General features: G+C 40.5%; 2 protein-coding genes across 2 annotated transcripts in view; both read right to left on the bottom strand.

The window, feature by feature from the left end:
- Positions 1-9751: 9751 nt before the first annotated feature.
- On the bottom strand, positions 9752-11193 carry LOC114661905 (interferon-inducible GTPase 5-like). Its single transcript, XM_028815136.2, has one exon. The coding sequence runs from the start codon at positions 11173-11175 to the stop codon at positions 9979-9981; it is 1197 nt and encodes a 398-aa protein (XP_028670969.1). The 5' UTR covers positions 11176-11193; the 3' UTR covers positions 9752-9978.
- A 6707-nt stretch (positions 11194-17900) lies between these two features.
- Positions 17901-26536, bottom strand: part of LOC114663032 (uncharacterized) — a 77597-nt gene continuing 68961 nt past the window's right edge. Inside the window, exon 9 of the mRNA XM_051934907.1 lies at positions 17901-22169. Coding sequence (XP_051790867.1) covers positions 20887-22169 — 1283 coding nt within the window. The 3' untranslated portion in view covers positions 17901-20886. The remainder of the gene's footprint in view (positions 22170-26536) is intronic.

Here is a 26536-nt window from a genome sequence, read left to right on the forward strand (position 1 = left end):
TTATTATTTACCTTCTTCCACTTGGCAATATTTTTCCTAAATATTATATTAATTTTCACTGTTATGCTGATGACACCCAGCTCTACCTTGCTAGTAAACCCACCTCTTCCTTTCCACCACCTTCGCTTTTTGACTGCATTGCTGAAATTAAATCCTGATTTCTTCAAATTTTCTTAAATTAAACAACAACAAAACTGAGGTTCTCCTCATTGGTTCAAAATCATCATTATCTAAAGCCAATAATCGTTCTTTTATTATTGATAACTCCGTTGTTTCCCCATCACTTCAGATCAAGAGTCTGGGTGTCATCCTCGACAGTACTCTTATCTTTCCAATCTCACATTAGTAACATCATCAGGGGCCTCATGTATAACGCCGTGCGTAGAACTCACACTATAACATGGTGTAAGCACAAAAGCGGGATTGTGCGTACGCACAGAAAAATCCAGATGCAGGAATCTGTGCGCACGCATACTTTCACGTTCTTCCACTACATAAATCCCGATCAGCGTGAAAAGTAACGCACGTGCACGCGCCTTCTGTCCCGCCCCAACTCCTCCCAGAATTACGCCTCTTTGAAAATGCAAATCAATATAAATAGCCTTCTGTGAAAAGACAATGGGAAAAGCACGGGGGAAAATATAAGAATTTCAGCGAATACCAAGTGGAGGCAAAGGAAAAACGTACTATTTGTTGGTTTAAACAGTGGTATAATCAACAAAAGAAAGTTGATCGAGTGACAGAGTGTCGGAAAAACTCGAAAGATCAAATTCACAAAGTCGCACAGTGCCCGAAATAAAAAAGAAATCACATATCAAAGTCGCCGTGAAAAGGTAAGTCGTAGCCCACCGTCCGAGTGTCATATGAAAGCGTATTAGGGTACAAACAAAAAACATAGGCACACAGTGCTTTAATCTCGAAATTTCCACTTTAATCACGTAGTTTATTTTGCCATTAAAGTAGAACATCATAAACTTCATCTTAAAATCGTTTATTTTACTAGTTTCTCAAGTAGCATGTTAAATGCTTTGTTCTGTGTTTGATCTTCTATGTGCTCTATGTGTGTGAATCACTACGTGCTTCCGTTCTTTCTCTTTCTCCGACAGGACACAGAATGCATTACATTCGAGATATTACAGCTCTCTGAATAATTAAAATACTGAGATGTATACGTGATATCATTTTCATGATGATAGGAATGAAAGCATGTTATTAAACATGGGAACACGGTGGCGCAGTGACTGTTCATATCTCACGCAAGAGGCTTGCTGCGCCATGCGCGACCTTCGATGAAATAATTTATTACAGAAGTACTGTCTCTTTCAAACGTACTAACCTCCAATTCCTGTCCATACTTTTCTTTCTCCAATCGCCACACAATCAGCTCTGTAATAGACGTTAAGCCATCTGTAAGCTTAGAACGCCGATTCTTCAAAACTTTTAAGGAACATTGAAATATCTTCGTAGTACATGTTTAATTATTCTATTCGTCTATCCTTCCAGTGTCGCGTCAGCACCAGCAAGAATACAGCGCAAGGCAGGAGCTATCCTTGAACTAGCTATACGCTGCGGCACCGTGTCCTCACATGTTTAATTATTAACAATACAGATTATTTAAATGAAGTTAAAGTTTTATCTGTATACTATAAGCAACATATTTTGCTGCATTTCATCTTAAAAATGATATTGTCATCATACGCGCTTTATAAAGTAGCGCAGGTTGTGCAATATTATAACTGTAGTGTAAGTTTACAGTGAGGTAATTGTACTTATAAGTACAAACAGTTCTACAAGGAGCACTTGATGGACTGATTGAGTGCGTTTATAGTTATTGGGATGAAACTGTTTCTGAACGGCGAGGTCCGTACAGAAAAGGCTTTGACGCTTTTTGCCGTGGTTGAGATAGTGTGTACTTGAAACTGTATACCGATAATTCTCTTTCCGATCATCTGCTGCTGTGATTCACACTCAGATACAGTGATATAAATAGTCCGAGTGGTGCAGTGAGAGTAATATGGAAAAAGATGATACACTGTGGCAACCCTTAACGGGAGCAGCAAAAAGAAGAACAAGATGCAGTGAGCGTAACAACGCTAAAGCAGTTATGGTATTTGGAATACTATGGCTATTCCCTGGCCCATTATATTGCTGCAGGTTAATTACGATCAGATGCATTACACTAATAAACAATATGCAGTTAATTTCAATGTATTTATAAAGCCGCATCAGGAATGTGGAGCTAAGAAAGAAAGGGTGAGCACACAGGAACAGTAGTTTGACCATTCTGTGGACCATTATATTGTTACAGGTTAATTACAATCAGATGCATTAAATTTATGAACGATATGCGGTTAATTTCAGTGTATTTGATAAAGCCGCCGCCGTGGATGTGGATCTAAGAAAGAGTAACCACACAGGAACAGTAGCACTGCTTTGACGCTGGGTGCCGCCAGTCTGCAAAACCGAGCGGAGAAATTGCGTACGCCAAGGTATGAGTTACCGTGGAAATGTGTGTGGCTTTACACCAAGTTTAGGTTTTATACATCGCGATTTGAGCGTGGAAAGGTTCGTACGCAACATTTCTGTGCATACGCACTATTTATACATGAGGCCCCTGGTCTCCCTGTTTCCACCTATGTAATATTAATCGCATTCGCCCCACCCTCACTCCCCATACCACTGCCATTCTTGTTCATAGTCTTGTTACTTTTCGGCTGGACTACTGCAATTCACTCCTCTTTGGTCTCCCTAATAAATCTCTTCATAAGCTTCAGTTAGTCTAGAATTCTGCAGCACGCATCATTACTCGAACATCATCTATTCACCATATTACTCCAGTCTTGCAGCAGCTTCATTGGCTCCTGATTAAGTTTCGAATTGATTTTAAGATTCTGCTATTAACTTTTAAGGCCATCCATAACCTCGCCCCTCCATATCTATCTGACCTTATTCATGTTGCCATCCCATCCCGTAACCTTAGATCCTCTTCCTCCATCCATCTGACCGTCCCTCCAGCCCGTCTAACCACCATGGGAAGCAGAGCTTTCAGCCGTTCTGCTCCCAAGCTCTGGAATTCATTACCTACTGAGCTTAGAAACATCAAATCATACTCATCCTTCAAATGTAAACTTAAAACTCATCTGTTTAAAATGGCTTTTTCTTTATGATTACAGTGACTTTGTTTGGTTTTAATTTTTATATTTGCTGATGTTTTTAGTTGTTTATAATTGTGTCTGGCGGCACGGTGGCGCAGTGGGTAGCACTGCTGCCTCGCAGTTGCGAGACCTGGGGACCTGGGTTCGCTTCCCGGGTCCTCCCTGCGTGGAGTTTGCATGTTCTCCCCGTGTCTGCATGGGTTTCCTCCCACAGTCCAAAGACATGCAGGTTAGGTGGATTGGTGATTCTAAATTGGCCCGTGGGTGTGTTTGTGTGTGTCCTGTGGTGGGTTGGCACCCTGCCCAGGATTGTTTCCTGCCCTGTGTTGGCTGGGATTGGCTCCAGCAGACCCCCGTGACCCTGTGTTTGGATTCAGCGGGTTGGATAATGGATGGATGGATAATTGTGTCTTTTATTTATTTATTTATTGTTTGTTCGGTGTCCTTGAGTTCTCAAAAAGGCGCCTTGCATAAATAAAATGTATTATTATTTTATTATTAATTAGGTCCTGCTAACAGAAGTCCAAATGTCAATCTCAGGATTTGTTGTAGATGACCAGTCTGGTGAAGGCCATCAAAACATTCAATTTCCAAAATCTCTTTAACATTGTTACAGAATGCAAGCAGTTTCCCTACTATTACAGTATATGGCTTAAAATAATACCCACCCTAATTAGGATGCCAGTCTACTGCAGGGCACATTTGCTCACACTCACTGATAAAAGGCTGATTTAGAGTCATCAATCAACCTGGGATGTGAAAGTGGGCCAAATAAACCAAAGAATATTCACTTGAAGACAGGAGAAAAGTGTAAACCCCTTAAAGACAATGACTGGGCCAGGGAATGAACCAACAGTGAAATATACAGTGCCACACCATAGTCTTAATTAATGTACGTATTAATGTATAAATGTGTGAAATATTCAATACAAAACAGAAACATTAAAAATGTATTGGTGAGTGTGTGTATGTGTGTGTTTAATGAAACAATTTATTTAAAATTTCTAAATATAATGAATCTCACAGGAAAGCAAAAAAAAAAAATTAAAACAATAAATATAAATTATTTCCAATAATTTGTAATAATTTCCAACCGTAAACAAATGCAAAAATTAGTCAACATTAAGAAAATTGTACCTTTTCATTTACTTCTTGCTGTTGTTTATTTTGCCTATTATTTCTACCTTTGCATTCTGTGCAGACCTGGCAAATAGCAACCTTGCCAAATATGATTTAACTACTGTACTTTCATACATGATGATCTTTTTATTCTTTGTTCAACAGTGACCTCTCAGTTCTGTCATGTATTCCCTTACTAAATTTTGTTGAAGCATTTGTAAAGGTGAGCTGAAGATGTGTAGTGATTATTTAGCATTTAGACAATAAAGTGCAAGAAGAAAATAGACCTCAAAATGAACCACACAAAAGACCAGTGTGGGAAACCGGCCTCAATGTGCACAGTTACATAGACTCACAAGCTCCAAAACACATGTTTTAATTTCTTCTTCTCACAGTACACTGCACCCATCACCACAATACTCAGCTCAGTCCTTTACTTTGTTTCTTCTCCCTTCTTATTCTATTGCCGCCTCCACTCTTCTCTTCGCAAGCTTCGTCCTGGTGTGGTGGAAGTTCTCTAGTCCATGTCTCCTGGAACATCTAGGCACCCCCTGGCAGTGGCCACGGGCCCCAATAGGGTTGAGCTTCTAAGCTCTGGTCCCATGGCCCCCATGCAAACCAGGGCAGCCGCCCTCTCATCACCTGGGGGAGGTATTGTTCTCCCGGTCCTTCCACCTTCCAGGCGTCCCAGCTGCACAGGCTCCCCAGCCGTCTGCCACACCAGATTTCCCCTAATTTCTGGACTGGGTCTACTAGATAGGCCTCACTCCTTGGTTGCCTAGTCCCAAACACAAAAGAATGGCATTCCAGCATGCACAGACCCAAACTAGGGCTGAGGCTTTTTAAAAGCCGATATCAGAACTGTCTGTAAAAGGGGAAGAGAAAAAAACCTCTTATAGATAGATAGATAGATAGATAGATAGATAGATAGATAGATAGATAGATAGATAGATAGATAGATAGATAGATAGATAGATAGATAGATAGATAGATAGATAGATAGATAGATAGATAGATAGATAGATAGATAGATAGATAGATAGATACTTTATTAATCCCAAGGGGAAATTCCCATACTCCAGCAGCAGCATACTGATAAAGAACAATATTAATTTAAAGAGTGATAACAATGAAGGTATAACAAACAACATCTTTGTATAATGTTAATGTTTACCCCCCGGCGGGCGGAATTGAAGAGTCTCATAGTGTGGTGGAGGAACGATCTCCTCAGTCTGTCAGTGGAGCAGGATGGTGACAGCAGTCTGTTGCTGAAGCTGCTCCTCTGTCTGGAGATGATCCTGTTCAGTGGAAGCAGTGGATTCTCCATGATTGACAGGAGTCTGCTCAGCGCCCGTCGCTCTGCCACAGATGTCAAACTGTTCAGCTCCATGCCTACGATAGAGCCTGCCTTCTTCACCAGTTTGTCCAGGCGTGAGGCGTCCCTGTTCTTTATGCTGCCTCCCCAGCACACCACCACGTAGAAGAGGGCGCTCACCACAACCGTCTGATAGAACAACTACAGCATCTTATTGTAGATGTTGAAGGACGCCAGCCTTCTAAGGTAGCACACTCATGTACACACACATGTGTAACACTCTGTGGTAATCAGAGGCTACTGTTACTGCTCAAGTGATCTCTAAAAACCAAAATTTTACTCTGGCTCAGTGATATAGTCAATAGGTTAGCTAATAGACAATCCTGTCACTTAGGATATGCATATCATAAGTAAATGAATGGCATCATACACTAATGTACAGTCTGCAAACAAAAGCCATACCACCTTGAACTTCTGATCAACATTTACTTTTCATGAGACACACAGATTAAGACTCTACATATGCAGTGCTAAACTGGCTGTATTCATTGTGCAGGCTAAGGTAGTTGCATTGTTGTAAAACAATTTGACATCCTACCACAAAGCGGCTCTGCAGCTCTAGTTAAGAGCACAGAAGGCAGACAGTGGTCATGTTATCAGCAATCGCCGTGACTTTCTGATATCCACCATCAAAAATCTTCAGCATTAATATACTTTAGAATACAACCTTTAGAATATACTTTATTCTAAAGGTTGTAGGTTTCTCTCCAGATTCCTATTAAGACTTGTCAAAGGACACACTGCCCTTTTCCTCCATAGAGGCTGCTGCCAAACAAGCCTCTAGCCCCCTCAAATATCTAGCCTGCTCCAGACGCACAGACAGCTGCTTTCTGGTCTTGTCTGTGAAGAGTGATTTATAAAGCCATAACGTATTTTTGTTTTTAGGGATTACCTAAAATTTCGATTTCAGAAGATCCAAAGGGTTAATGGCAGGGGGGAGTAGGGGGGGGTGTCGGGTATGCTTACAGCGAGCACCTAAAGCAGGGGTGTCAAACTCCGGTCCTGGAGGGCCGCAGTGGCTGCAGGTTTTCATGCTAACCATCTTCTTAATTAGTAACCAGTTTTTGCTGCTAATTACTGCTTTTTAATTAACTTTACTCAGGCCCTTTAGTTGTTTCTTTTTCCTTAATTTGCAGCCAAACAATAATGAGACATAAAACAAACTGCCACATCATACAATATCTGAAAATAAAGAAAGGTGAAGGTCTTAGTAAGATTGATCTCTCAACTCACCAAAACACTTTGACGATGTTCTTATGAAAAACAGAAAATGAACAGTTTGGGAAATGTCAGCAGTGGCAGAATGAGAGCAGAAACAAGCCTTGGAATTAAATAACAAGTTTAATTAACAGCAAGAATTGGCTTCTCATTAAGAAACTGCTTGGAGTTTAAAGCCCCAGTTTAGCTGGTCATCTGTTGGCTCGTTTCACGTCTCATTTCTTTTCGGCTGCCATTTAATGAAGAAACGAATCAATTCAGAGGACTGAATCCTTCTAACAGGGCTATTAAAAAGTGAATTAGCAGTGAAAACAGGTCTGAATGAAAACCTGTAGCCACTGCGGCCTGGAGTTCGACACCCGTGACCTAAAGGATCAATTAGATTTCATACCTTCCTTCACTGGCAAATTAATAATCCTGACAGGAAACTTTGAAAGTTAGAAATGTACCCTGAGGAAACCAATACAAAATTATGGAGAATAAACCCCCTTGGGAATCAAACCTGAGCTCTTGGAGGGCTGAGGCATCTTCAATACATACAAGCAAGCCATCCATCCATCATCCAACCAGCTATATCCTAACTACAGGGTCACTGGGGTCTGCTGGAGCCAATCCCAGCCAACACAGGAAACAAACCCCCGGGCAGGGTGCCAGCCCACCGCAGGGCACACATGCATACACCAGGGACAATATAGATTCACCAATGCACCTAACCTGCATGTCTTTGGAAGGAAACCCATGCAGACACGGGGAGAACATGCAAACTCCACGCAGGGATGACCCGGGAAGCGAACCCAGGACTTCTAACTGTGAGGCAGCAGCGCTAACACTGCACCACCATGCCACCCACAAGCAAGCCATGTTTCTCTAAAGCAGTACTATGGCCATACAACTGATTAAAATGTAAATAAGGCAATGAATATACAACTAAAGTAATTCAGTTGTGAATAAAAAAATCAATGGAAATAGTCACAAAAGTATTAATTATTAGAAATGGTTTATATGGGCTAAAAAAAATAAAAATAAATCTTTTCTGAATAATTCTGTCCAGGACAGTGTTGCGTCACACTACTTAGGTTGGTTGGTAAATTTTGAGAGTAATGACGCAGCATGTAACATTCTTCAATTTACTTCATCTACTTTTTGGGGGAAATGGGCTGAACCTGTCCTAAAAGAACTGGGAGACAGCCAGGAACAGCTCTTCGAAGGGCCTCCAGTTATGTACATACGTACCTACATAGGACCAGTCTGGAAAAATCATTTACACTAATGTACGTATCTTTAAGGATGTGGAGAGCAAAAAATGAGTACCGAGAAGAACACCCTTACAGACACAGGGAGAACATACTAAACAAACACTTAAAACAACAAGGCATGGGATTTGAACTCAATAAGCAGGATCTATGAGACAGATGTGCTAACCACGCATGACCATGCTGATCATGTTTAGAATATTGCTTTTCATATTTCTGTTTTATTATTATTGATTATTATTATTATTATTTCTGATCATCCTCTAGTCCCGATGCAATCAGGAAGTACTGCAGACCTCTCAAGTAAACAGTATGACTGTACTTCATCTGCTCGTGTGATGTCACGGGTGGCAATTTGTATTGTGGTAGAAATCAAGCATGTTAATCAAAGAAAGAAACTTATCCTCTAACAAGACAAGTTTGATAAAACCTTTCTGTGTCAGTAATGAGACTGCATCATTTACTCTTTAGTAAATACTGAACAGGGAGCATCCATCACAGCAGTTCTGTTACAGAATGATCAAAAATACAAAGGGTAGAGGTTAATTTTACAAGGTGTTGAATATATATACAGAGTAAATCAATGCATACATTTACTCTGGTTGGTCTAGACCCAAATGACTTGTTAAAACTCAAAGTCTATTCTCCTGTCCTTTGTGTTTAGCCATCACCCTTGAATTATCTGTGTACGTAACAACTGTTTAATCTTGTTCTTCACAGGACATCTGCTCATCTCTTAGTCATTTCCTGGTAAAATCTGTGTATTACATCAACCTTCTTCTGGTACATCCCTTTTTACTTGACCATGTCAGTAGTTTTCCAAAAACAAATTCTTATATACAGGGCTATTCAAATTGAAAGAGCAGGTTTCAAAAACTTATTTCAAATAAACTGTACAAGACAGGGAGAGGAAAATTCAAAGTTTGGTCCTATGGTCCTTGAGGGTGCATGCACTCAACATGAGCACCATGTGTAGCACGACAAACATCAAAACGGTAGACTACTTCTTGCCACACATGAGTCAACTGGTCCCTAGTTACTGAATTCACAGCTTCCACAATTCGATATCTCAAATCTTGAAGATTAGCGGGCATAGGTGGAACAAACACTCTTTCTTCAATGTAACTCCATAGATAAAAATCACAGGGGGGTAAAGTCTGGAGACCTGGGAGGCCATAGACGATGAGCAAGAACTTGTTGTCCACCTCTTTCAATCCATCATCCTGGAATGTTGTCGTTCAGGTAACGCCGGACCTCCAAAATGATTTCTCATGTGGTGTTGTCGCCATTTTACTATAAACGTGAAACAGCGGTCGGTGGCATTCACAGGTACTTTTAGGCGGGTTTTTAAACTTTGAACTTTCCTCTATCCAGTGATGTACAGAATGCGTTTCTGTCTTATAGTTTGTTTAAAAATACATTTTTGAAATGTGCTCTTTCATTTTGAATAGCTTGGCATTTCAATGTACACTGCAAACCAAAATGCTTCACTATTGTTACCTCTAAATTATTCTCTCACAGTATAAATGTGTGTGGACTTCAGTACCTTCTTCTATGAACTTTACTGCAATATTGAAAAAGTATAACTCAGCAAATCAACAGAAAATATTTGGAGCAAAAAGATTATGCTATTAAAATTGATATCTCTTTATTATTTTTGGAATCAAATTAATGTTCTCTATTTGTTTTTGACACTGCAGTTACACATTTAGAAATAAAAGCATATCACACTCACTAAACTTCTCCATGCAAATCAATTAAGAAAGGCCCTAAATTACAGGCAGTTGATATATCAGATTGTTGAAGGTCTGTTTCATGTACAGAATTAAAGCTTTCAGCTCATGATGTGAACTTGGAATTACTTCTTTGTGGCCTTTATAATCACCCTCACTGCTGACTTTCCAAATTCATCAAGTGAATTTCTCAGGATGCCGTAGGTAGTTAGAAAAGACACAGGCGCCCCAACAACAGATCCAACAATCGGGATAAAGTGAATTGCTTCTTCAGCAGCCATAACAATAGCAGCAGCTGAACAAGAAATGAGTCTTAGGACTGATGTGATAGTGATATCAGAGATAAAAGGATTCTTGACTTCTGCTTTGAGGACTTCAACAGGTTTCCCAACTTTCAAAGCAAGGCTTCCAAGTGAGTTATCATCCAGGTCAAAGCTTTTCCGTATTTCCAGAAATGTTTTTACTAAAATGGCGATATCACAAGCTATAGACACTCCAGGAATAGGACATGCACCTCCGGCAAATGAAGCCGCAGCAGCTCCCAGAATTTTTCGGTGTAGACTGGCCTTTTTCATTTCAATGACAGCAGTGCTGAAATTGGGCAGGGAGAGGTTAAATACATGCCTCTTGTTCTCACTCAGATCAGATTTCACCACTTCACACAATCTGAGAAAATCAAAGTCATTCATACGGTAACTGGACACCAGGAAGACCTCTTGTGAAGGGAACTTGTTCTTCTCCAGCTTTTCGATGCAGTACTGTCTGATTTTGTCGAATTCTCTCTCCCTGTCTTGTTGTCGGTTCTGTTTTTCTAGATTTTCCATTTCAAAGTCTATTTTGCTGCGTAAGAAGTAAATCTTCTTTCCCATTTCAGTTATTTTTCTAGCAAGAAACACATCATTTTCCATGAACCTCACTCCCAAAACAATAAGGAAAACATCGTATTTGTCAAGTTCAAGTTTTTCGACATATGTTGTACTTGGAAATTTAGTAGTGCCAACACCAGGGAGGTCATAAAAACAGACAGTTGGCAGTTGTGGGTGTTGATAAGCTGTGACCTTCATAGTTTGCTCTGTACACCCCTCTTCAGCTGCACCCGGGTCACCATCTCTCAGACCCCTCATGGCATTGATTAAGGCAGATTTGCCCACGCCAGACTCTCCAGTAACTGCAATTTTCAGTGTTTCATTTTCTAGAGCTTCATTCTTTTCTTTAATTCTGGAAACAACTGCTTCAAAGCCCTTTTCATTGTAAAGTGAAGAAAGTTCTTTTACCTCCTCCTCTTTAAAAAAGCCGTAGTAAGTAGATTTTGTATTGCCCATTATGTTTCTGCAACGATAAAAATATAGGTTCAATAGCACGCAATGGCCAAAGGTCCTTGGACCTGGGGGGCACAGTTGGCTGCATTAGCTGTAGCAAAACTTCCATCCATGCATCCATTGTCCAACCCGCTGAATCTGAACACAGGGTCACGGGGGTCTGCTGGAGCCAATCCCAGCCAACACAGGGCACAAGGCAGGAACCAATCCCGGGCAGGGTGCCAACCCACCGCAGGACACACACACCAAGCACACACTAGGGCCAATTTAGAATCGCCAATCCACCTAACCTGCATGTCTTTGGACTGTGGAAGGAAACCGGAGCGCCCGGGGAGAACATACAAACTCCACGCAGGGAGGACCCGGGAAGCGGGAAGAGAACCTAGGTCCCCAGGTCTCCCAACTGCGAGGCAGCAGCGCTACCCACTGCGCCACCGTGCCGCCCTCTATCTATCTATCTATCTATCTATCTATCTATCTATCTATCTATCTATATATATATATATATATATATATATATATATATATATATATATATATATATATATATATATAAATCAGTTTTTTTCTTCGTATAGGACCTAGCCTATATACCAAAAAGCGCTACAGCAGTGTTAGTGCAGTTACGAGGTTAAACAAGCCCGGCCCCTACCTGCTTCTTGCGGTTCACTTTCCGCTGTTTTTGTTTTTTTTCTGTTTGTCCTTCACCGTCCTAGCGGTGCAGGTGTGTTCAGCTTCTCCTCCGACTGCCGCAGTTTGCTGTCCTTTTTTAACCTGCCGGTCTCCGCCCACATACGACTTGCCGGTTTCGCTTTTAGTGAAAGTAAAAGAAAAAAAGCACTCATGGAGATGACTTCTCGGAAACGGTAACATTTCGTTTTCGGTTTCACAATCACCATGACCGAACACTTTTTTCTTTTTTTAAGCAAACAAGAATAAAGTTAAGAAAAACAAAAGGAAAGAAAAAGCCACATCGGAAACTTGAAGCTTGGGTTTAGGGTTCATATTCATTTTACCAAACCATCACAGCCAAAAGCAGAATAAGACATTGAAGTGGCAGCAGAAATCAGTTTCATCCTTAATTCTTGCTCTCTTAAAAGTAAAGAGGCCAGAGTGTTTTTTTTTTTTTTTTTTCTGAGCAATGCCACAGGTAAATCATTTTTGGCTCCCAAAAGAAATATCTACAATAAGGTTCCAGGTAAAACCTTTAATTATCTGTAACTGTCTCCACAAATGGCGGCAGTGGGTAGCGCTGCTGCCTCGCAGTTGGGAGACCTGGGTTCGCTTCCCGGGTTCTCCCCGTGTCTGCGTGGGTTTCCTCCGGGCACTCCGGTTTCCTCCCACACTCCAAAGACATGCAGGTTAGGTGGATTGGCGATTCTAAATTGGCCCTAGTGTGTGCTTGGTGTGTGGGTGTGTTTGTGTGTGTCCTGCGGTGGGTTGGCACCCTACCTGGGATTGGTTCCTGCCTTGTGCCCTGTGTTGGCTGGGATTGGCTCCAGCAGACCCCCGTGACCCTGTGTTCGGATTCAGCGGGTTGGAAAATGGATGGATGGATGTCTCCACAAATATAGCCATCAACAGATGATAACAGATTTGGGTTTCTGATTTTAAAAGGACTCTCGCTGCATACAGTAACACAGTTTAAGTCTGGGTGTTCCTAATCTGTTAGCGCGGCGCTAGATAACCTACTATACATTAAACATGGCTATTTTGTCCACATATTGGGAAGTTTTCTTCAAAGCACAAAGACCTACCTTCATTTGCAAAGAACCTTTCTCAGAATGACATGGTGCCTGGTCAAGCAATGGAGCTACAAGGAGCCACACAACCCAGTAAAGAATCAAAGAACCATTAGAAAACAGGATTTTTTTTAAAGAGTTTATGTCACAGTTTTTCTTCAGTTAGTCCAATTCCGAATATTCATCTGTCCATTATTTTTTGGGTTGGTGTAACCTACGTTGGCAGCATCAGTCAGGATGTCATAAACGTTAATAACGGTCTCAAACTGGCCAAATCCAAGTAAGAGGGGACTGGAGACTTAGGATGGTGGTCCATCAATGGGCCCACTCACCCACACTCAAACAGGGTAGGTTTAGCATTTCCAATTCATGTCTTTAGGGGTGAGGGAAGCAAACATTTTTTCAAATAGAAAGAACATGAAGACTTCACAGCGACAGCCACACTCTTCAAAATAATAGTTTTTTTTTTTTTATTGGTAATCTATTGTCTTTTACTGGGTTAATAATAATAATGCATTTTATTTATATAACACCTTTCCCATGCTGAAGGCTCTTAATTTGTGTGGTTTCTTGTAGAATTATCACTTGGCAAAGCACCATTTCATTCTGGGAAGAGTTTGTGCTTTGAAAAGATTCCTAACATGGAGGAAAAACCTGAAATGTTTAATGTGTGGTAGGCTACATAGCAGGACACCAACAAATTAAGGAAACCTGAACTTAGCCTGTGTGATTATATGAAGTTAGGGTCCTTTTAGGGTCCACTAGTATTTCACAAATCTGTTGCTATCTATTCATGGTCACTTACTGTTAGGAACAGGTTAAGGATCTAAGAAAATGAAGCTGGAGCCATCGTGTGAAAGGTTTCTTTTAGGAAACCAAAAATGCTTCCCCTATACTCTGTAGGACCACTCTGGTGCCTTTATTTGTAAGAGTGCACCAGCCACAGATTTTTAAACTAAGACTCTGATTTCTGAAACTGGAGAGTTAATCACTGGGCTTACTGTGCCACCATGCAGCATTAATTCATTTGAATATATTGTTAAATATTGTTAGAAATAATGATGTACAGTGACATCACTGCTTAATGGATTCTGAATCCTGGGTAAGATTGCTGTCAGTACAGTGTTTGCATGTTTACATTTACATCATTTAGCAGACGCTCTTATCCAGAGCGACTTACAACAGTGCTCGTTAGTTTTTTTCGCATACCCCTTGGGGTCAGCCATTGTACAGCGCCCCCTGGAGCAATTACAGGTTAAGGGCCTTGCTCAAGGGCCCAGCAGAGTAGTAGTTCTCTGCATGTCTATGCAAGTTTCTTTCAGGGCCCACCAGGTTCCTCCTACATCCTGAAAGATGTCCACGTTAGGATGAATGGCTAACCCAAATTAGCTCTGTGCAGCTGAGTGGGCCCGGGATGGACTGGCGCTTTGTTGGGATTGTTTCCTGCCTTGTGCCCTGTGCTGTCGGAATAGGATTTGTCCCCCTGTGCCACTGGCTTGGAGTAAGCAGCTTAAAGAGTGGTGTGTTGTGTGGTGTTATGAAGGATTCATATTCTTCTATCTGATCATCAGAGTTACAGTGCTTATTAAGTGTATTCATCCCTTGGAAGAGTTCACATTTTATTTTTTATACAATATTGAATCACAATGGATTTCCATTATGTTTTTTAACATTGATCAATAGAAAAACACTGTTTAATGTCAAGGTAAAAACTGATCTCTGCAAAGTCTTCTACAGTTCGGTCCATAAATATTTGGACAGAGGCAACTTTTCTCTAATTTTGGTTCTGTACATTACCACAATGAATTTTAAATGAAACAACTCAGATGCAGTTGCAGTGCAGACTTTCAGCTTTAATTCAGTGGGGTGAACAAAACGATTGCATAAAAATGTGAGGCAACTAAAGCATTTTTTGAACACAATCCCTTCATTTCAGGGGCTCAAAAGTAATTGGACAATTGACTCAAAGGCTATTTCATGGGCAGGTGTGGGCAAGTCTGTCGTTATGTCATTATCAATTAAGCAGATAAAAGGCCTGGAGTTGATTTGAGGTGTGGTGCTTGCATGTGGAAGATTTTGCTGTGAACAGACAACATGCGGTCAAAGGAGCTCTCCATGCAGGTGAAAGAAGCCATCCTTAAGCTGCAAAAACAGAAAAAACCCATCCGAGAAATTGCTACAATAATTAGAGTGGCAAAATCTACAGTTTGGTACATCCTGAGAAAGAAAGCAAGCACTGGTGAACTCAGCAACGCAAAAAGACCTGGACGTCCACGGAAGACAACAGTGGTGGATGATCGCAGAATCATTTCCATGGTGAAGAGAAACCCCTTCACAACAGCCAACCAAATGAACAACACTCTCCAGTGGTAGGCGTATCGATATCCAAGTCTACCATAATGAGAAGACTGCATGAAAGTAAATACAGAGGGTGCACTGCAAGGTACAAGACACTCATAAGCCTCAAGAATAGAAAGGCTAGATTGGACTTTGCTAAAGAACATCTAAAAAAGCCAGCAAAGTTCTGGAAAAACATTCTTTGGACAGATGAAACCAAGATCAACCTCTACCAGAATGATGGCATAAAAAAAGTATGGAGAAGGCATGGAACAGCTCATTATCCAAAGCATAGCACATCATCTGTAAAACACGGTGGATGCAGTGTGATGGCTTGGGCATGCATGGCTGCCAGTGGCACTGGGACACTAGTGTTTATTGATGATGTGACACAGGACAGAAGCAGCTGAATGAATTCTGAGGTGTTCAGAGACATACTGTCTGCTCAAATCCAGCTAAATGCAGTCAAATTGATTGGGCGGCGTTTCATGATACAGATGGACAATGACCCAAAACATACAGCCAAAGCAACCCAAGAGTTTATTAAAGCAAAGAAGTGGAAAATTCTTGAATGGCCAAGTCAGTCACCTGATCTTAACCCAACTGAGCAGGCATTTCACTTGTTGAAGACTAAACTTCAGACAGAAAGGCCTACAAACAAACAGCAACTGAAAGCCACTGCAGTAAAGGCCTGGCAGAGCATTAACAAGGAGGAAACCCAGCATCTGGTGATGTCCAGGAGTTCAAGACTTCAGGCTGCCATTGCCAGCAAAGGGTTTTCAAACAAGTATTAGAAATGAACATTTGATTTCCAGTTATTCAATTTGTCCAATTACTTTTGAAACCCTGAAATGAAGGGATTGTCTTAAAAAAATGGTTTAGTAGCTTCACATTTTTATGCAATCGTTTTGTTCACCCCACTGAATTAAAGCTGAAAGTCTGCACTTCAACTGCATCGGAGTTGTTTCATTTAAAATTCACTGTGGTAATGTACAGAACCAAAATTAGAAAAAAGTTGTCTCTGTCCAAATATTTATGGACCTAACTGTACATCTCTATATACTGTATACAAAATCCAACATCTGTGTGTCCACTTTTCACGAGAGAACTACTTAACGGATTTTGATCTTTTTATTCTATTATTTGCTTGAACATTCCGGTTGATTTTGCGACTTCACTCATCGCACTAAGTATCATAGTTTGCTTGTGGTACCTATTTATTTACGTGAATGCGAGAGACACGCTGTGGGCTGAATGGAGGGAGGCAGGGCCCTCCTTACTCATGTGCCAGACTCGGTGTGTACCTTACCTCCACTTAGCTAACGAACGAGAGAACTACGTAATGGATTTAGATCTGGTTTTTTTCTATAAATTTGCTTGAACGTTCCGGTTGATTTTGCGACTTCTCTCATTGCGCTAAGTATCATAGTTCGCTTGTGGTACCGATTTATTTGCGCGAATCCGAGAGAGATGCTGTGGGGTGGGGATCTCCTCACTCACACATCAGACTCAAGGCGTGTACCTTACATCCACTTAGCTAGTGAACGAGAGAACTACTTAACGGATTTAAATGTTTTTTTTTCTTCTATAATTTGCTTGAACATTCAGGTTGATTTTGCACCTTTTCTCATCACGCTAAGTATAATAGTTCGCTTGCAGGAGCGATATATTAATGCTAATCAGAGACAGAGGCTGTAGGCCAAGTGGAGGGGGAAGCCTGATGTCAGGAGTGTGGACCCAGGCAAGAAACTTTTTGAACATCCGTCATATACGTCAGTAATGTACATCCCTCTCACTTTTACCCGCAAAGGTCATACAAATAGACAATTTCCCCCTTGTGGATTATTAAAGTATATTAAATCAAAGTCAGGTCAAATATAAGGACTTGGAATCCTTCATATTCATAAGTCAGCACATCAAAGCCCCTTAATATGCCCAGAGTGCACAAAGACGAATAGCCTATTTACGGAGAGCTTATAAGTGCAATTAAGACGAAAAGAATCTGTCATTAATGTCACGATACAATAGAGAAAACATGAGTAATTGATGCAATTTGTCAGTACCTAAAGTGTTCCCCAATATTTTACCAAAAAATAAATGTGTTTTACGTGTTTTGAGTATACAGCTGGATAACTGACCTGGGGGCGCTGTACAATGGCTGACCCTGACCTCCAAAGGTTATGCGACTAGATAATTTCCCTTCGGGGATTAATAAAATATATCAAATTAAAAAAATACGCAAAAAAATAAATGTGGATTATGTGATGTTAGTAAGGTGACACTTGTTTGTTCATTTTCACATAGAGTACTATTGTACAGCATTGGTAGCCACCGAGTTCTACTATAACAAACTTTTTATCTCACCATTTGCATGAAAATACGAGATAAATTTTTTTTTTTTTAATCGGCCATCATTACAAAGTACATAATGTATGTAACATATAAAAAAAATGCAATTTTTGCATGGAATATTCCTTAAAGTTAAATATCAACATCACGCTAGATTGAGATCTGACATCAAAGTGTTGAGTGTAAACACAAAACATTAAGACTTTTCATTTTTATGATGGGTACATTTCATTTATTCATTATATGTTTGATAATATAGTACCACATTGGTCTTCTGTGTCCTAAAAATTATAGAATTGATTTGCTATCTTCAAGAGTTTATTTATGTAGACCGAGGTGAAAAGTACAGATATATACTAATAACAATAACATCCAAATAATAATTACACTATTAAAAATAGCACATGGCCTCCTCGTCGCTTTTTCCAAGAAGAATTTCTTTTCTTTCATTTTCCTGGGGACAGAAACCTACAGGTGCATCTCAATAAATTAGAATATCATTGAAAAGTTCATTTATTTCAGTAATGCAATTCAAAGAGTGAAACTCATATCATTACTCATGTAATTAGAAAATTACATAAGACCGATAAAAAAAAAAATATATTTTTAATATCAATGATTTCTAATTTGCTGAGACACTGAATTTTGAGTTTTCATTAGACTATGATCAGCAAAATGAAAAGAAATAAACGGTTGAAATATATCACTCTGTGTGTAATCAATCTATATAATACAGTAACGGCACACTGCTCGATAACGTGCAGTGAATACACTTGACTTGAGTATTCCTAGTTTTCATCCTCTTTCTCCGTACATTTAGCATTCGTTCGCTCAGAAGTTGATGCGCTTGCTGCTTCCTGAGCAGCTCTTCTTATCTCCACCCTAGCGGCCCACTTGTTCTCTTCTTTCGTCTGCATCTTTTCGCGTCAAAACTGATTAAGTCAGTGTTTGTGTTGCAATTACTTAGTACATTTTCTTTAATTTTTCACTTAAGCTGGCACTTAAGTCTTCAATCTGCCTCAAGAATGATTTAAGATATGAAGAGGTAGGGGAAGTGATGGCGAAGGTGGTAGGGATGAGAACGGCACCCGTACACATGCTGGCCATTACCGAGAGTTGATTCTATAATAAAATAAAATAAAAAGAGGAATAACCTTGGAGGTCAATTATCACCCTGAAAGCAGACAGTAGACGTCACATAGTATATGTGTACCAAATTTCAGGTCAATAAGTCAAACAAGTTGCGAGCTACAGGGGATTTAAAATCCTGGACAAACAAACGAACAGCCACGGTAGCGTATCTATATATATAAAATCCCTATGTGCATCCAGGTGTCCGTGTGTGGGTGTCTTCTGGTGAAGTGCGCATGCGCAGGGCACGGTGCGATGCACGATAATACTGTCAGAGAAAGTTTTACGGAAATACAAACCAGTATTACTGCGAGAGGAAATTAAAGGTACACAATACAGTGATGCATATTACAGCCACATACAAGCCAGTATTACTGTCAGAGGAGATTAAAGGAATATTACCGATGTGCACGCCTGTATTACCGCCAGAGAAAATTAAAGGTATATTATGGACGTACAAGCCAGCGGACGTACAAGACGGTATGCTTCAATAAGGGCGCGCACAAAAAGGCGAGCCTCAAAAGGGCGACCTCAATTGGGCACAGCGAATAAAGGCGCGCGTACATAAAGATCTGCACCTTTGTTGCTCTTCACATATTCCAGAGCCATTTGAACTAAATTATCTACGAACGCCTTTATTCGCCGCGCTCAATTGAGGTCGCCCTTTTGAAGCTCGCCTTTTTGTGCGTGCCCTTATTGAACAGAGCCATACAAGACAGTATTACTGTCGCAGAAAATTAAAGACACACAATACACGGCGGCAGCCCACGAAGAACGGTCAGCTCAGCAAGTAAACATCAACAAAAGAAAGGCTGAAAGAAAGAAAAATACGACCAACAAAAAGAATGAGGTCAAAGTCCCTTGCCATTTAATATAGACTGTTCCTACTAATGTTTATGCACTACTGTTCTAGCGCCCGTTATTGTAACGGGCTAAATGACTAGTTATATACAAAGATACGAGTTTCACTCTTTGAATTGCATTACTGAAATAAACTTTTCGATGATATTCTAATTCATCGAGATGCACCTGTATTCTATGGCAAAGTTTTAGCTTTGGAATTCCATTACCCTCCGTGATGAATGTAAAATAATACGTAGTTAGCTTAAACCAAACTATCAACTCATTCTCAGTACTCACCTTTTCTCATACCTGTATAATGAGAAGTCTTTGAAGCAATCAGCCTTATCTACAGTTTCACTTTTGGATCAATAAAGTATCAATCATCAAAAGAGAGTTGGCCAGCTGTGGATGTAATTCAAGTCTTTGCCATTCATTCATAATATGAACCTGCTTAGTTCATTAATGGACCACAGCATTGCCTGAAATCAACACTATCAATGGAACAGAACCAACCCCACATTAGGTGCCACGTATTTTTGGGTCAATGTATGATGATTTCGTGTGGATGATTCACCAATCAATAGATTATGTAAGTCTTTGGGATATACCCTGAAAAAAGCCACCCAGACACTGACAAGGATGCAATTTGACCCCAAGTCTCTGGACCTTATGAGGCATAAACAATAACCATAGTACCACCATACTGCCCACTCCCATAAATCCCTTGCTTACGTGGAGAACAAAGACAAGCTGTATCGTGCTTCCTTCTTTCTATACTTTGATAAAAGCACATCCTTACTTTATCGTTAGTGTTATAACAGGATTATTGTCCTATTTGTGTATTTCTAATTGTTTGGGGAGTGGGGGTTATTTACTGTTGAAAATAATGCATCCTCAATGACCCAACTCGAGCCTGGACTAAAACGTTACTTAAATTCTACAGGATTATGTAAGGGTTTCAGTCCAGCGTAAAATATTTTCACATTTGGCACAATAATATCCTTTAATCCCAGAACTCCTTTTGTGTTCTGTTATATGAAAAGAAAAATTATTATTTGGTTGCATACTTTGGTTTTTCTTTAAATTCTTTTTCAAATCTGCCTATTACTTACACCATTACCTACAATGCTTGCTTTTCAATATTCTAAGGAGCCTTTGTAATAAATACAATGACAATATTGGTCTTAAATGTTGTTTTGGATATGCCTTGAGAACCCCAGTAGAGTTTGAATGCTCGTGCTTCACAACTGACACGTCTTGGACTGCGTTACCAGCTTTGCTCTTTTCTATTATTTCTCCCTCTGTGTTCAGATCATTCTTGGTTTAACTTTTCCAAGCCGGATTTGAGTTTTTTGTGTCTAGTGTGAATGGTCTGGTGGTGTTTAAGGTGTGGAATCTGGCTGAAATTCTTCCCACATTCTGTACACTGGTATGGTTTTTCTCCCGTATGGATCCTGCGATGGCACTTCAGGCTCATAGCCTGGCTGAAAGTCTTTCCACATTCAGTACAGTGATATGGTTTTTCCCCGGTGTGAACTCTCCGATGTTGCTTAAGGTTTTCTGGCCAGCGGAAAGTCTTTCCACATTCCTGACACTGGTATGGTCTGTCTCCCGTGTGGATTCGCTGGTGAAGTTTAAAGTTTCTAGAATTGATTAACGTTTTTCCACATTCGTTGCACTGGTGCGTCTTTTCTCCTCTGTGAATTATCTGGTGTTGCTTATGCGTTGTGGAACAGCTGAACTTTTTTCCGCATTCCACGCATTGGTACGGCTTTTCTCCCGTGTGAATCCTCTGATGTTGTTTCAGACTTTCAGCTCGGGCAAACGTCTTTCCACACTGAGTACACTGATGTGGTTTTACTCCTGTGTGAATGATCTGGTGTTGTTTAAGGTTACTGGAAGACCTGAATGTGTTTCCGCATTCAGTGCAACGGTAAGGTTTTTCTCCAGTGTGGATTTTCTGGTGATGTTTCAAGTTTTTTAAACACCTGAATGCGTTTCCACATTCAGGACAATCGTATGGTTTTTCTCCCATGTGAATTTTCTCATGCAGCTTGACTGATTTAGAGCACTTAAACGTTTTCCCACATTCAGGACAATGGTACGGGTTTTCTCTTGGCTTCAGCACACCAGCAACAAGAGCCTGGGCCTGCTTTCCTAAGTTGCCTCCCTTCTTTCTCACTCTCTTTTTTGTTGCATGGTCACCACTGAGCCTGCAGCCCTGTTGTCCCTCAGACAGACCATCTTGTAAACCCATCAGATGGGTTTCGTTAAGTACATCTTCATCTGTCCACTCCACCGTAAGTATTTCCCTTTTAATTGGGGAAGAAAGCTCCATCTCCAAAAGTTCTTCTTTAATGTGAACGGATCCCTCTTCTTCCTCTTCCTCCTCCTCCTCTTCTTCTTCTTTAATTCTGATGGATTCTTGTTTTATATCATAATCTGAAAGCTCCACAATGTTCACTTGAATATCTTCTTCTTTAATGAACGCATAAATCTGCTCAGGGTCTTCCTCTTCTGTTTTTAAAGAGCCCATGTCAAGAGTCTCTTTAGCGTGGCCCAAGTCAACGAGCCGCATTCTCTCTTCAGCAGGTCCTGCAGGAAAATACATATTTATTAGACCAACATATATTAAGACTAACATAGAATTTCTTTTGTAAACATTCTTATAAGACTCAACTAAGTTTTAGCAGAAGATGAAGTTGTCATTGATTCTTAACTAAGTGAAAAAGAAAAGCTACTGTGTATGAACTTTTAAAAACATTTAAAAATGATCATACGCAGTATGTATACAGTATATATTGCCACACGTGTACACTTCGGAGGGAGCTTAAGGGTCGAGTGAAGGGAATTACACTCCGAACCAGGGGTTGGCGCTGTGTTCCATTGCATTCTCTCTTCCTCCCTCTGCAGAACACAAAATTGACGGCCGTTCCACTCCCATTGTCCGCCATCCTGGACCTGCCACTTCCTGCCTGGAACCCATGTGACTGGACGTAAAGCCATTTTTAATCAGTTCTGTATGACCAGATGTCATTTTGTATTTGTAAAAAGATTGTTTTTTCCATTTATTTTATTTTCTCTATACAGGGTCACGGATGTGCCCCAAATCTGTTTTTGTGTTTGTTTCTTTCCATACTGTCTCTCTCTCTCTGTATGTATGTATGATATATATATATATATATATATATATATATAGCATAGTTTTCTGTCAAATAAAGCAAAGAGTATGCGACACGTGTTTCGCCCTCATTTGGGCTCATCAGGCGTACGCACTTTACTGCTCCCCTCTCTGGGAATCGAACCTTGGACATCAGCATCAGAGACGAAGTCCCATTACACTGCGCCACGACATGTAGTTTGTTTATTTGACAGCCTGTAGGTAATTACATCCATTGCATTCGTAGTCTGAGTCTTGACGACCTGAATTGTGTGGGTGGTTACCTACCAGGTAACGCTTGTAGTTGGTCTACCATTCGGCAAACATCTGCCACGATTCCCTTTTTCAGTTGCGAGAAGCAGAGCAGTGGAGTGTGTACGCCTGATGAGTCCAAATAAGGGCGAAACACGTGTTGTGTACTCTTTGCTTTATTTGACAGTAAACTATGCAACATTCCATGATCTGCTTCTCGCAACTGAAAGAGGGCACCGTGGTGGATGTTTGCCGAATGGCAGATCAACCACAAGCGTTACCTGGTAGGTAACCACCCACACAATTCAGGTCGTCGAGACTCAGACTACAAATGCAATGAATATATATATATGTAGGTAACCACCCATACAATCAGATTGTGACACAGACTTCGAATGCCGTGAATATATATATATATATATATATATATATATATATATATATATACATATATAATCCAACGTCTGTCTGTCTGTACGCTTTTCACAAGAGAACTACTCAGCGGATTTAGATCGGGTTTTTTTCTATAATTTACTTGACCATTCCGGTTGATTTTGTAACTACTCTCATCGCACTAAGTATTATCTCTATATATAATCTTCATTTGGATCTTGATCTTTGTTTGTCCGCGAATGAATTAGAAGAAGCACTAGATGGCAGTAGAGAGACAGCTAAAACATAGGCATTGCATTAAGAATCTCCTCCAGGCTTATACTACTGAAGACTGTAGTACTCCAGTCACTCCTCAAAACACAGACATTCAAACTAAACAAATTGTTGTGCTTTAAATTAACTAATCTTTATATATAATCTTCATTTGGATCTTGATCTTTGTTTGTCTGCAAATTCCACACATGCGTAGATCACCTTTCAGTTTAGTATGTTGTTGTTACTCATGGATGTCAACAATGTGCCGGAATAACGAAAGGGGTGGTGGACAGTGTTACGCTGGTTAGCTCCTGAGGCCTGGTTAGAGAATGAGATTGCCGAAGATAAAAGGTACGTGCCTACGTAACATATGAATGAAAGAAAGACAGTGAGTAAAATGAATGACAATGTAACAGCACGTTCCGGAAATTATTATTGTTACGTTGTAGCCGGCGAGTGCTGCGCGTCTCACAGTTGTACCGTGGCTTGCTCACATGTCAGTGAAGTGATCCCAATTTATGCTTTAAAGAGCCTGGATACCTATGTGTCCCCCTTTTATAACCATTGCTCCGTGTACAGTATATTGCCTTACTCTTTGGATTGCCACAAAGCAACCCGCGAGATTGGAGAAAGGTTGAGAAGAGATCGTGAGAGGAAACGACAGCGTCGTGAAAACGACTGTGAACGGAGAGAAGCAGAAATGCTCCTACACCACCACATAATTACTATTTGGACAGTGATTCCGAGTAGGCCGTTCCTATCGAATCAATGTCCAAGGGTTTTCTTTTGTAATTTTGTTTCCCTTATAAAAAATCATAATGCTGTGCGATGAAGGGCCCAGTTCACGACTAGCAGCCGCGTTTAAACAGGGAGCTTTTCACAGACAACTTTAACACGCGCAACGTAGTTGGGCGCACATGGCTAGTAGTATTATATTCGCATAAATCCAAGACACAGGCTGTAGCCCAAGGGGAGAGGGTGGCAGGACCTCAGGAGTAGGGAGCCGGGCGGGTCCCCCTCACTCACGTGCCAGCTTTCATTCGAGTCGCTCAACCTCTTGCCACATGTTGGAGCATAATTTGCCTCTGCTTAGCTAGTGATACACGTTTGTTCAGCAGACACTATTGTCTGGAGATTGTTAAGGAGTAACATTTGACGTTTTTGAGAGAGAGGTCAGAGCTACGTGTGTTTTAGAGGGTAGCTGCTCATTGCCAGAGATATCATGGCCATGTGCTCTTCTCCCCATGTGGGGGACGCTCTCTCATCAGAGCTGAACACGATCAGATACAGTGCCAACGTTTGATGCTGGAGCGTACCGACCTTCCGCTTGGCCAGAGATACCTTGCCAACTTTGTAGATTTTTAGCAAAGAGATCACAGCTACATTCTCTCTCCCGATAGCAAAACCAAAAATATTGTATATCAAGAGGTCCTCAGATATGAAAGCTATCAATATAAATTCTTCTCAATACACATTATTACATTTTTTAAAACTTTTTTTATTGATTTTTAAAGTTAGTCCCATTTCACTACTACATGGGCGAAGCAGTATTGTAAGCTAGTATTGTATAGTAGCTGTATGTCACTAATTGATAGGCTGACAACAAGAAATTTACTTTGATTATAAAACAATCAGAGACAATGGTGATGATGTTTCACATTTAGTGTTAAAAAGTGCGATATTTGTTCTGCTCTATGATGGATGCAGAATACAGTAGATGTAGTATGTGGTGGCACTTAAGACAAGAAGATTCTGGTGGAGCCACACAAACCTGGGAAAGAGATACTGACAGAAGCGATGGAGTCATCCTGAGAAGAAACAAAGAGGCTCTATGTGTGTCTCTGACAGAGAATCAAGCACGTCAAGAGTAAAAACTGTGGTACCTGCTCCTCTGCGTAAGACCCCTGGTCTGGATGTGCGGAAAACAGCAGTCTCGGGAATGACTCCGCTAACAAGGTGGGGGAAACTGAGTGCTGATGGTGTCGTCTGTGATGCCCTGTGAGTGGTGTGAGGTGAAGCCAGCAGTGTGAAATATCAGGCAGTGGGTGCGGATGAGAAAAGACCATTGGTGGCACATGGAAGGAGGTGTGGAAGATCAAAGTGGTGGCAGTGGTGTGGAGCGCAGCCAAGAAAGAAGACAGCAGGAGCAAGAGAGACAGAGACGGTGTCTCATAATGTATTAGACTGCTAGCAGCAGTGCTGAAAAAATGTCTAAATAATGTCAAAAAAAGGATACAAAATGAAGATCTATCAACATGCTGTCATATCAACCAACAACTGGCATTAATAAAATATATCTCAACATGAAAAAGGACAAACCGAAATAAAAATCTTAATCCAATCTGGGAGCAATCTGCTTTGAGTACACAAGCTATAGGAAATGATGTCATTATACAAACGTCCATTATTAATAGGACACCGGGGAGCTCTTCTCAATAACAAGTTAAGGAATCTTCACAATTTTGCTTGGAGTAGGTGGGCTTTACGGTCATTCAAATTATAGTCCCAACCATATTTTTTGCTAGTTATGGTTAGGAAAGCATATAGGAAGGTCAGCATTGACACTGCCAGGCGTTAAGTATGTAGCAAGAGATCAAGCAACTGATCTTCCTGCTGTTATCGTTACACAATATGTACCTTCCATGTTTAGATTACATTTACATTAAATAGTATGTCTTTAATTTAAGCAGAACTTTAAGACAAATGAAAGTGAAAATTTCTTCAAACTTAACTGCAAAAAATGCTTTCACAAGATGGTTATTCCTTCCAACTATTTTAATAAAAGGATAGGTGTCTGTGTGTGTGTGTCATTCCAACAGAAGGTACATCACAAACATTTTGACCTCATTTAATATGTTAACCCCCAAGGGAAAAAAAGTCTCTTCACATAACCATTTGGGGG

The sequence above is a fragment of the Erpetoichthys calabaricus genome, chromosome 12 (genome assembly GCF_900747795.2).
Source record: "Erpetoichthys calabaricus chromosome 12, fErpCal1.3, whole genome shotgun sequence".
NCBI classification, from domain to species: domain Eukaryota; kingdom Metazoa; phylum Chordata; class Cladistia; order Polypteriformes; family Polypteridae; genus Erpetoichthys; species Erpetoichthys calabaricus.

Excerpts from the sequence above, each read along its gene's own strand:
- LOC114661905 (XM_028815136.2), bottom strand. The coding sequence starts at position 11,175 with ATGGGCAATACAAAATCTACTTACTACGGCTTTTTTAAAGAGGAGGAG.